General features: G+C 42.5%; 1 protein-coding gene across 1 annotated transcript; it reads left to right on the top strand.

Moving 5' to 3' along the window:
* Nucleotides 1–1,701: 1,701 nt before the first annotated feature.
* LOC144476091 (uncharacterized) lies at nucleotides 1,702–8,522 on the top strand. Its single transcript, XM_078192685.1, has 2 exons — nucleotides 1,702–2,204; nucleotides 7,881–8,522. Exons 1-2 carry the CDS (start codon nucleotides 1,919–1,921, stop codon nucleotides 8,000–8,002), a joined length of 408 nt encoding a protein of 135 aa, XP_078048811.1. The 5' UTR covers nucleotides 1,702–1,918; the 3' UTR covers nucleotides 8,003–8,522.
* The last annotated feature ends 4,476 nt before the right edge of the window (nucleotides 8,523–12,998 follow it).

Raw genomic sequence — 12,998 nt, 5'->3', positions numbered from 1 at the left:
ATTTTAGGCAAATTGAATGAGAAGCAACAAATTTTCATCTCAACAAATACGGACGCTCTATCTCATGAATAATAAAAAAGGAAACAGTGAAGGGAATGTCGCAAGGGCAAGATTCGGTTGATAGCAACTATTAAGACTTAATCCAGGATCATGTCACATCCGAATCCGTCGAGCTGCAATCAATCTCCCGAAAAAAATGCACAATGCCCGTACAAGTAAGTCACTCCAAAACGTTACAGGCGCGTACAAAGCGCTCCGAAAAAGATATTCGCCTCGCAAGGAACGAAGCCTATCAGATGGAGTTTCCCCTTTGAAAGAAAAAATGTCTGCCACTCCATTTTCTTTTGTCATCATGCTAGACAAATGTTTGTTACAGGAATACCAATATGAACATGTCTCGCGAAAGTAATACTGTCTTTTGTTTCACGGTCGCCACTCTGGCGTCACGCGGTTTCCCTAACGACGCGGTCATTAGGGAATGAAAGAAACTTTTGAAGGGGGGCTGAAACGTTGCCGGGGAACCGAACTGATTCATTGTGCAAGAAATTATTCCATTAACCTTGGGGTCCTGCATTTCGAATGCGTTTGAAATGCATTTGAACTGGACTTTCAAATAATTATTGAAATAATACGTCCGAGTAGATGAAAATGGAGCTCATCCAAAAAATAGTGAAACATGGGGACTGAATAAATGTTAGATTTATGGAGAACTAAAAATTAACGTTGTTTTATGTACATCATATCACGTCAGATTTTTAGTGATTTGTGACCAATGTAAAGATTGTGAGTTCACAATGGTAAAATAAGTTGTATTTGGGAAACAGGGAACCATTAGGAAAAAAAGATGCTTGTATATATATCATGTTGCTCGGCAATGTTAAGAAAAGAATTTCGAAGATTCCTTACCAAATGTAAAAATTGCTTGAATAATTCACCACAGGTGTAACTTTACTGTCCAAACGACCGTAAATCACAAAATTTGCAGTCCATCGTGTAGAAAACGTCGTTCGGGGTCAAAGTGACGAAAAAGGCTCCGCGGACAGAGGTCAACGGGTCCCGAATTTCACCGAGCGTTCTGGGCCAGCCTGTAAAATCGAAAGTGATCACGGGAACGATCAGTTTCCGAAGCGACCGTACAAAGTAAGGGCAGGATAGAGAAACGAAAAAGAGAACGACCGCGGGAGGAAGGGCCCAGAGAGAGCACGTCTTCGCGGCGAGGAGGAGTGCGCGATCGTGATCGCTCTATACGCGGTGCTACTTAGAAAAAAATAAAAGGTAGGCTTTATGGCGCGAGCCTCTTCTTCCCTTCCCTGACCAAAATCGCTTAGCATAATCCGTTGGACTGTGGTTCGAGGCAGAGGGAGCGAGACAGACAACAGAAAAGACGAGGAGGAAATCAAGTTCCCTGGGCTAGAAAGAGCCAGCTTGCAAGCGAGGAAGCGAGATGAGGCTTGAGCCAGAGTGCGCGCCATTTTTACTGCGCATTCATGGCGGCGCACCAATCAGATTTGAATTCTCGAGCCCGGTGGAAGGGTCGCGGCGGACCTCGTGGCTTCGGCGAGGCTGTGGCCACGGAAACGAAGCCTCGCTGCCTCGAGCATCCAGCTAGAAGGAGTCTGTCCGTCGAGCGGTGAAGACCAGAGAGTCTCTGGTTCGTCTAGTGGAGTTACTGGTGACTACGTGACCGATTCCGGAGGAATCTTGACAGAAAACTTGCCGGCAACGAATCGAAACTTTAAGAAACTGGCTGGTCGGAGGTCAACGAACCGGGAGCAATAAAGAAATTGGAGCAACTCGGCCTCTAGAAAAAGCAACTCCCTGAAGAGAGCTAGCAGACGCGACTTCACGACTATCGACGGCTGTCCATTGTTCCACGTTGCACGCTCGCGATCCGTCGATACAGCGAAACCGATTCGAGATGCTGGCTGCTTCGATCTGCCGCGAGGTTCACTTCACGGTGTTGTCCAGCAAAAGTATGTCTACGCGAGTTCCACGCTGCCTTTTCGGCAAGCCAAACTCCCGGGAAACCGTGGAGATGCTCCAGGAAGCCCTGGACGTCGAACGGAGCAGATTCGCCAAGCGATGGGGCGTCGATCCCTGTTCCGAGGACAAGGAGAACAGCTACCAGAGGCAAAAACACCCCGAGAAGCAGCCCTTGTCCAAGAAACGATGCAACCCGTACTCCAAGCAAACAAACATTCATGGTGAGTACCATACACGCGTTTATATTTGGTCGCGTTCCCGCGGCGCATGCCGGCGAAGCACGCCGTAATCTCTCCGCAAGAACTCGTGGTTTCTCGTCGATCGTGATCTGCAGGAATTTCTCGAGTTTCCGAGTCGTAAATTTTTATCGGCGGTTTATCTCGTTTTATCGTGCGCCAGTCGTAGAGCTAAAAAAATAGTACGCTTCAAAATTGTTGGTGCGTAGAGAATTTTGGGCGAGAATACGGGCGAGGCTATGTCGTGTGAGTAAATTTGATAAGCGCGGCGTCGAGTGGGGACAGCGGCAGCGTTGGTTTTTGGCGGGAAACCCGGCAGGCTACCTCGGGGAAAGGGAAGGTAAGAGACGCAGGCGCAGTTCAGGCCGGTCGCGTGGCTCCGACCTGTTTTCATAGTCTAGCCTCGCTCCTCCGCGCCTCTTCCGCCTTCCCCTTTCGCTCCCCACCGATCCCCCCTTCCGACCTCATCTTCGTTCCCGGCTGCCGGTCTTACGCGGCTGTCCAGAACCTTTCGGTCGCATCCACCCAGGCTAGAGCCGACCACTATCGCTTTCCAAAATTACAATCCCAATACGGTAGTTGGCCCACACGGTCCACGGACGCTTCTTTCATCTCTCTCCACCGCTCTGCCCCCTCCTCGTCATCCTTCAACAATTTGACTGCCACGTGATCGCATTATTGATCGAAGCCAATCGCCAATTTAGGCATTTTTCGCCAGGGCTTGGTTTTTCAGTGGCCTTCGGCGATGCTGGGACCGGGCGAACACTGGATGTATCATTGGGGGGGGGGGGGGGGGGGGGGGGGGGTCGAGGTTATTGCTTTGGACCAGATTTGAGAGAAATTTTGGAAAAGACTGCCCTTTGGATCTGTCTTGGGAAAAACTTTGCCAAAGACTACCTTTTCGATCAGTTCTCAATTGTATTTTTCAAAAGGACTACTCTTTTCATTGTTACGGATTACATTTTTTGGAAAGTTAATCTCTGTGAAAGTTTTCGCGCAGATTTCTTCAAGGGCTGCCATTTAAACCAATTTTAGGCTAGATTCTCCAAAAGCTTACCCACTAGATAATTTTTGATATATATTTTTTAAAAGGTCACCCTTGGGATCAGTTCTGAGTTACATTTTTCAAAACTGTACACTTTAGATCAATTTAAAGTTGTAGACTGTTTTTTATATTAGTATAAAACTGGACAATTTTCATTTGCATTAGGTTTTACAAAGAGTAATACATCTTTCATTTTTTAATTGATCAAGGCTGAAACTAATAACTGCAATTTTCATTCATGAAGTCTTTGAAAGGATGCAAATATTTGCGTCAGATTTTATGCTGTAGGGAGACGAGAAGATTGCTAGTGATTCGATACAGAGGGAAAGTACATTTGCTCAATTGACTGGACGCTAAATTTGTAAGCATGAAATAATTTACCAAACGCTTTAGCATTTCCAGTGAACGTGCATCCAATTTCATGACTAACAACACGTTGCGCGAACGATCGACCACTATCTCTCTCGCACTTGTTCAGGTCAAAGATTAGAATTGAGGTCTGAAACGTAGGAGGCATGGTTAACCTTACGGTTACGTATTGGGAAAGAACGCGTCTATCTATATAGCTAGGGCCCACTGTAAATACCGAGTTGAATGCGCAATGGAAGGGCCTGGAAAGTATCCTGCGGGATGAATCACGACAGGATGACTCACGCATGCTCTCGGTCGGGATACCTGAAGGGTCCCCTGACTCATCGAAGTGCCCACTTTTCAAGGAGTAAGACGAAGTTGCGATCGCATTCCTTGAATTCCGACTGCCCCATTCGTCTCGTTTGCGTACCCGCGAAACCCGACGGTCCCATACCGCACAATGGATATCACAGATTGTCGACCAAGTGGTTGTGTGCGACCGTCCGCGAAACTGCAATTTGAGTCATGCCTCCTCATGCGTTAGCGGTGTCTCGTCAAGGTAGCAACCAGGTTCAATTTAATTCGTCTACTTCCTCTGCTATATCTGTAACTTCCGTTGTCTCACCATGGTCAATTCACTTTAGTTTGCGAAAGCGGAAATGTAAATTTAAGGAAAGTTGCATCAACGCACTGCAATTGGAACCACAACTCTTTAACAGATAAGAGAAAGAAGCAACGAAAACGATAACACCTCACTGTCTAAATTCACTATTTTAACTGCGAACACAGTTTTATCCAGTACTCGCTCCCTTCGGCAGTTTTGCTCGGTCGGTGCAATCGGAGCAGGAATTCCCACGTAGCAAATTTTCTTGCGCAAAAAGCAGTTCCTCTAAACAGCGGCGTTTCTTCTTCTCCGCTTTATTCCACCGTGAAATACCGGCGGAAGAGAAAAAAGAGAGTTCATGTAGAGAGTGGTGGATCTTTGGGCTATTAGGTTAAGGGCGCGAGAATCGCCGGCGGATCTTGGTCTAGCGCCTCCCAGCTGTAAAAACCGAGCCGTTTACAGAACTATTCGCTCTGCGATTTACTCTGATAACAAGCTCGCCGATGATTCCTGAGCCTCGAAGAGACCCGTGAAGAGTCAACAGAGCGAGACATCCCAACGAGCTCTTTTCCACGGACACACCTGTTCACCCCCGCCACAGGGTCGCCATTAGCTTTCAACTGTCCTTTTCTCACGATTAAATCGGACTTCGCGAACACACGCGATACTGGTCATGGGACCTTCCGAAGGCCGTGTGCCACCTGTCGCGATAGCTGGCTTCTTATTCTTCATTTACATTTACACCTAGCCCCGCGACACCTTCTAACCCTATTGTACTGTCGGTTCTTCCAATTGAACGCATGTCGCCGACCGCAAACTCGTTCGAGCGTACCTGTTGGTATGCACCTCGGTGGTAACCCGCATGTTCTGTGAGAAGAAAGCGCGGACATTTCCATAAAACCTATGGCAATAGTGACATAAGCAATGGCATTCCTTGATGCAGTTTATATCGAAAAAGATCCGTGCCTGTATTTGTTCTCTTAATGGTTCTGGTCTTCTGCCGTCGTTGGATAGCTTCTTCTATTTTTGGATTTACGGAAGTCTCGCGTTCGATGATAACTTCAAGAGTTCATTATCACCGTCTGCGACTTTCGAGGTTGCCGGCGGGGTATTTTGCGATACCGCGTTATCTGGCGGGAGCGGTACTTCTTTGCGGCTAGATGATAATGGTCCTTTCTCGTTTTGTAGTGCAACGAAACTTGCACCATATGATGGCATTATCGTATCAACAGTTCTGGCCTGATAAATGAGCTGGACGACATTGAACATCCAATTTCGAAAGTGTTAAGAGTTCGGGAAATGATCATTTCATCGATAGATCGTGAAGTCCGTACAAATTCCTGCTACTACTGCAGTCGAAATATGGAAAATAGCGAGAATGTCGCATTAATTTTTGTCGATACGATTTCACGTCATCTTCGTTTATAATTGAAAATTAACATTCAGCAACTACATCAACTAACCGTCAATTTACCAGTCAAGATACCATCTTATCACACCAAAACCCAAATCTTCAAATATCGTCCAATTTAGTAGGAGGGTTCAATTTAAACCAACCTAGCAAGTCATCTTGTTTTCATCCCGCCAAGACAACATTCTCGGTTTAGAAAGACGCGGAAAAGGAACAGAAATAGAAAAATCCGGTCGTTTCAATCCGCTCGAGGAGCCTCGAGGAATCCTGTAGCCTCCTTGGGAAGCTCACGCGTTCGAAATAGAACAGCGAGGGGACCATTTCAGGTTCCTCGCGTGTGCACTTGAAAGAATCGAAAAGAAACTGACCTCCTTTCAAAGAGCTCGTTGGGTGAAAATCCCTGGGTTTGATTGAAAAATGCACGGGAAGGGGGGAGAGGGGGGAAGGGGGGGACTTTGGGGCTCACGATGCTGTTCGGACAAAGGCAATCTCTCCATCTTTGTGTCTGGATCTCTTCGGGTCTCGAAGCATATGGACAGGTAGACGCGTCTACTACTTCACCAGACGCTACGTGGTGTCTAGGATAGTTTCTGGCGCGGTTCTAGGCGGGATAACAGATGTTGACAGACGGACTCTTTCGCGAGAACCTGCGAAGGAGCCAGAGGACTCGTTAAGAAAGCTTGGTTTCGCATGCCATATGGCGAACTAGCGCGGATAGGTTCCCGAGAGAGGGATCAACGTGTCCCCGACATGTGGTCGATTCGTTTCGTCACCCCACAGATTTGTTTAAAGTCCAGACACACTTGTTCTCCATCCAGATCCTGGGATTTATCTTGAGCGTTCCTGTTCTTGGATCATTGTGTACTTAGATTTATTTTCGATTCTGAACTTTTGATATACTATAGATTGTGATATGGTTATTTTATGCGAAAATTTATTTTCTTTATTGGGTCGTGATGTCTACGGGTATCGTCTTCAAGAATTTCGACACCTTCAGTCCGTTAAGCTGGAACAGAGAACGAAAAAAATATTATTGTCCATGTTTTAGGCAACGTTTTGTGGTGTAGAATATTGTCTAGGACAACAGATGCTCTAAATGGAATACGATGCACTTGGGTACATGTCTAGGTTTAAAGGACAGTGTGAGGACAGGTAGACCGACATTGTCCCTACTTCTGTGATCGAAAAGATTTATTTTTGATACAGTTACTACAATAATACCATTATAGTAGTAGCAGCAGCACATTTATACAAATATAATTTAAAAAGATATTGCATCAGTGAGCACCAATACGTTAGCACCTTTTCCTTTCATACCGAGGTTTAAAGGGCACAGAGCTTTTGTTATACTATACCGTACGCCGCGTTTTTTATTATAATATTTTCGTTGCAAACTTGAATCAATTTAATGGTTTTCAATGCCTTCATCTGTCCCGCAAGAAAAAGTTAGTCTCTTTAGAGTCGTTAAATTAAAACCAGAAACGTAAATACATGAATTTTTCTACAAATTCTTTCAATGCAAAATGCTATCAAATAAAAATGATAAATTCTAGCAATCTTTTACTAACTCATCAACGTAAATCTACTTGCACTTACTAATTTGGAAATATACAGTACTTATTGAAACAATAACTGATAATAACTAGTATTTCGGTTGAACCTTAAGGAACGTTTCTCTCGTTGATAAGGCGCTTATTTTGAATTTCTAATGTTCCGTATCTGAGGATCGTAACTTTCAATCTTGCGCAAGAATCTCAAACAATGTAAACAAGAAGTTGTCAGCATGGTACCATTAATACGGGATCGCACCTGCCTGCCGGGTAGATTGAGTAAAAAGGAAAGCAGCAAGGGCGCTTAAGAGTGGCTACCTGATCGAAAATAGGGTGTGCGCAAGATGTTTTGTTCGCCGTGGTACTTTGTTGTGGAAATTTCGTGTTTCGCGCTTCCCTGTACAGGTTAACACCACGTGTTCGCAATCAGCCGAGCGCGCTCGCCCAATGGAAACTATACGACTGCGCGAACAATGATCACACAACGGTTTTCCCCCGCACCTTTTCCTTTATTTCAAGCTTTTCTGCTTGCTCCGTTCCCACAACCTAGCATAAGAGAGTCCACCGATGCCGAAACGCACGCGGGGGAATTCAACTTTCGAATTCGCGATTCGACGAAGGCGCGGTCGTTGCGGTTTCAATTCTAATTGACCACCGAATGTGCATACTAATCTGAAACTTGGCCCGTTTCTCGTTGCAGATTACTGGCGGGCCCGTAAGGTGTGCGAGGTGAATAAGAAGCCGCTTGCATCATCGATGGACGCGGCGAAGCAGCAGAACGAGGCGTCGAAGACGACGGTCGTTAAATCATCGAAAAAATAATCGACGCAGAACTGAGGAAGCCAGTCAAGAGAGAAAGAGAGAGAAGGCACTCTCGTTGCCTATCGGCTTCTGTATATTTATTTCATCGCCCTTCTTCCGTGATAGTCGTCGCCGAGACGGCAAGCAACGAACGTCCTACGTAGCGTTAGTCGTGAATTGTTCAATGTATTATTATTTCTGTAAATACTTACGTCAAGTGATTTATGGAGGTTTGGACGGGCTTACTGATCGCGTCTCTCCAAAGGAGAGAAACGAGGATCGAAAACCGGGAGCGTGTCGACTTCGACGAGACAGAAAATCCTTTCGTCGCAGCCGAAACTTCAAGGATGCCGGTTAAAGAGTTCGAACGTACAATGTCCTTCGGATACAGTGAGCCTGAGTCGAAAAGCCTGATTCGGTTGGTTCCTCCAACAAATGCAGCGCCTCCAAAGAGTTAATCGAATACGACGACGAAAGTCGGAGATGTGCCTCCATTGGTCTCTGCGTCGAGACGCTGGAGAAAGTCCTATGTAAATCTGCTGAACTTAGGATTACGAAAAATCTCTAGTCATCTAGTTGTTTAAGCGAAATAAACGTCGTGCTTTCATACCTAACCACTGTTTATGTCTTAATCGTGTCCCCTCCTTTGTTTAGCGATAGTCAACGTAGATAAGTCATAGTCAATATAGTCCAAGTTATTCTTTCAACGCACTTGTTAGCTTGGCATGATTGGAATTGATTGTACAGCTATTCGGACCACGGCGTACCTTTCACATTTCGAAAAACAGATAGCAATAAGTTCAGATAAAAAATGGTGGGTAAGTTGTATAGACCCATTTTCAACGTTAAAAGTAAAGCTTCTTAGTATTTATAATTATTAAAATTGCAAATATCTAGCTCTTATTGGAAATTCTCAAATGGAATTTTTTGTTCGAACACATGTTACAATAAAAACTTGATAATTTCAAAAAACCGAGATTACTCATTTTTTAAATAGAATGCGAATTAAATATTACATCATTAATTGGAGAATTTTATAATAAACAATTTTTTTACCAGCAGACAAAAATGACATATACACTGGCTTCCGAGACAACAATTGTTCATGTAGAATATTTAAAAAAATGTAAAATATAAATGGTAATCATGGCCTACTTTTTTTAAGAAGACGATTGCGACGTATCAATAGCAATCGTAACTGTACAGGTTTCTGCTACAACGCATGTGTTACGAATGTTAAGTAACAGGAGTCAATATGTCAGCTATTACCAACTGCTATCTGATAATGAGTTCCATTTTTCGAAGAGCATGCAGAAAGTCGAACATTAGCAAATAAAACAAGTACTATTATCAGTCGGATAAATATTTAAGTCAAAAGTAAATCAGTGTACTTTTTCGTTCGATAAGAATTGCTATTTATTTTGAAAGATCGTTTGGTGAATCGGCGATAATAATTCAAAGTAAATTCTAATAAATCATTAAAATGAGGTATATCGTTAGAGAGATTATGGTTTAAACCGTTGACTCCGCTAACTCCGCAACAGGGTCAAAATCTATCGGTCGTTCAGGAAGGCTTGACCAGAATTAGCCAGCTGAAGAATACGGACGCTATTTTGTAACGAACATTTTGTAATATCCACCTGGACGGAGCCATGGTGGTCTTTGGCACACGTGTGGGGTACGCTATAGGGTGGGCGATAGAACCATGACTGCAACGACCGTTACTAACCCACATTATAACTTCCTGCCCAAACGCTGGAAGAAGTCCTACCATCCCCTTCTAATTCGCAGTTTTTTCTCACACTTTCAAATTTCTCATTGTTCTTCAGAAAACATCGTACCATTTTTTGAAACTACCATCATAATGAAAGTCTCGTTCGCTAATTAGTCAGGTATTTAAGCGCATTAGTTGTGATTTATGATGGTAATTTTGACTAATTATTCATTTTCGACACAACTACACGACTTCCAAATGACCTATCTCTAAATTAACCTAAACTGATGTCACCATTGTATCTGTTTCGTCCTTTTTTTTAATTAACAAGATAAATTTGATATACTTACTATGCACTTAACTCATATCAGAACACACTTTCCTAACTCTCATATCGTTTTTGTTATACCTTATAAATAATATTTAATATTTATATCACTTTTTAATCGTGAATTTAACGGAATTCAAGGTTCATTTTGGTCACATTTTAAAAAGAGAAAGCTTAACTTTCTTCAGAAAAAATTGGCTGGTAATAACTGCCAACCGGGAAGTTAGAGACATTTTTGTCGACAAGGCATCAGGTTACGATAATAACCAGTGACCTCGTTTCGATAATATTCCAAATAATATAACTGCATTCTGTCCTCAAATATCATAGCTGCGCAAAATGTTTACGCCTTATAAGCCCGATTGCTGTCGCGATTATGCATTCATGAGTGATGCACTAAAAATTTTATTTCTTTCCCTCGTGATAAAGAAAAAAATTCTGATTCCAAAAGTTTACAAGGTATAGTAAAGTTATAATTCAAAATGTATTTTATACCAATTGGAGAATCAAGCCAGGAAGCTGCAGAGACATAAAACAAAAAAATTTTTTGTCTATATCATGCACGATAGAATATTCTACACAGAAATGTAATCTAGATGTTTTAAACAGTTTCAATAAAATAGAATACTACCTTAACATATCATAATATATCATTATTAATTAAAATAATTGAATATTATTTCAATTTCAAAACTACAAATAGACTGCTACTTTCTTCGTAAATTTTTTGAAGAAACGATCTCATTATTCTTTCCTATGTTTAAAATCATGTTTTTTCATTGTATATAATTATTTATTAAAGAAACTGAGTAACTGTTTTTTTTATTATAATATGTCTACATACAATAAAATATAGCATTTTTAAAAATACTTTCTTTTAGGCATTAAATTTTTTTTTTCGCCCTGCTAGGACAAATACCTCACTATGCATCGGTAAGCTGATTCATCTTTCATGATTAGACTGCAGATCTTTGCAAAATAGAAATTGTTTGCACCAATTTCATAACAGAAAAGGCTTGTAAAATTATTTTCCTTCAATGCATTAACATTCCTAGTTTTTTAAAATTTGTTCACAATTTTACGTTTTAACTATTCATTTTTGTCATAAATGCATAATATTCGCTCTCCGCTCACTATCCTAACTAAACTCTTTTGGCATACTTTTTGGCATACTAATTTTCACTAATTCAGTGCCAGACAATGGCAAATGTAAGCTTTTTTCACTTCTTTAAAACACTCGGATTTCATAGATTGAATTCACACCCTTCAAAGTGTTCCATTCAAATTTTTGTAATATGTTTCCACAGAATCAATAAGTGTCAACGCAAAAAAATATTATAACTATACTTAGGAAAACCCTACACAGATTACGGCACCTAAAATGTGCAAATTAAAAGAATCCTTCAAAATTAATAACTAACGGACTATGAAGATACGTGCTGAGTATAGACGGAAGAAAAATTGTCAAGAGGTCAGATTGACCGAGTAGATTTTTACGAGCACACCCTATACGGACGCGTGTCTGAGCATTTACTTATCAGCGGCGCGGTGCGAGCATGGGGGTGGCAGAGCACGGTACATATACGGTTAATTGTAATGCGTGATGCACCGCAGGGTCTTCAGCCATGGGGGAGCCGTCCAAAGGGAAGCAGCTGGTTCATGGTTTTAATGGCTGTCATCCTAGCTGGTCATTTCGATAATGGTAACCAATACTACCACCGTGCGAAACTCTTTCAACCGTATTAAATCGAATATCCGAATCGAACACACTAACGATTCCATAACCGGTGCTGCAGAAAATTTAATAAAACCACAATTTCCCATAATTCGAGCAATCGAACGCTGCACCGATGCATTAAATACTGTGGTCCGAAAATAAATTGCGGTTATGGTTAACATTAATTTCCATAGTCAAAATAACAGCCATTGTACCTGACGAACATACATCATCCATCTATTATACCATTCTGTATAATTTTGCAAATAGAAGGATTGTAACTGTTTCAGGATTGATATTTTCTTTATATAATAATTTGAATTACTATTCTACTGTATCCTTACTGGTTTTAATTAATAATTCTTTTTATTTTTTTGTAATCGTACTATACGAATTTTTATAATTATACTGTATCTAATTTTCTTCAGTTTCGAATACAGCACTTCTATGTAATATCGAATTTAATAAAGAATATCGAAGCATATGTACACCCTTCTTAATTAGTTTGATGTTTCTGGCGAGTATGCTCGTCATGAAAAAATGGCAACATTTTCTGTCAAAAACAGCTAAATTAGCCACCAAAGTTTACCTGAAACTGGCGATTCGCGCGTCCATGACGACGTCGGCGATCGATATCACGGAGGATGTGCACAGTATAATTGGAAACCTAAAACAGGACGTGACCTCATCGCGCGTTATTGTATCCAGGATCGTTAAGGACCTCGTCGTTACGATATCCAATTACTCGGCGAGGAGCGAAACAAAAGAAGCGAGCCTCTTCTCGAGAGGCATCGTGAGCGTTCTCCGGCGACCCTAGATCGAACGGTCGCGAAACACGGGATCGCTGGATCGCTGGATCGAAAACCAGGTGCGCGACCCGCCTGCCAAGGCGCTTAATGAGCGTTTATCAGCGGAACACATGTAGTACAAGCCCCGGCACGGGCCTAATTGATTGAATTAGCCATGAAACCAGAGTGCGTTCGAAGCTACACACCTGACCCCGGCGAACTTCCGACCGATCGATGTTGATGGATCGCCGATCCAGGACCCGATCGATCAAACTTCCTTGTTCCGCGAACAAACCCGGGCCGCCCGATCGATCAACTTTTTTACCGATCCGCAACGGTTTCATTAGCGATCATTTGAGGCGGGACCGTTCCACTGGTGCTCCTTTTTCCTTTCGTTATTTCCATGCTCAGCGTGAAGCGGTTTTTGCAGTTCTTTGCGGTTCTTCGGTTCCTCGTTTTTTGAACCTGAG

This window comes from Augochlora pura, chromosome 10 (genome assembly GCF_028453695.1).
Source record: "Augochlora pura isolate Apur16 chromosome 10, APUR_v2.2.1, whole genome shotgun sequence".
In the NCBI taxonomy this organism is placed as follows: domain Eukaryota; kingdom Metazoa; phylum Arthropoda; class Insecta; order Hymenoptera; family Halictidae; genus Augochlora; species Augochlora pura.
Note: the sequence above shows the minus strand (reverse complement) of the source record. Positions and strands in the feature narration are given on the sequence as shown.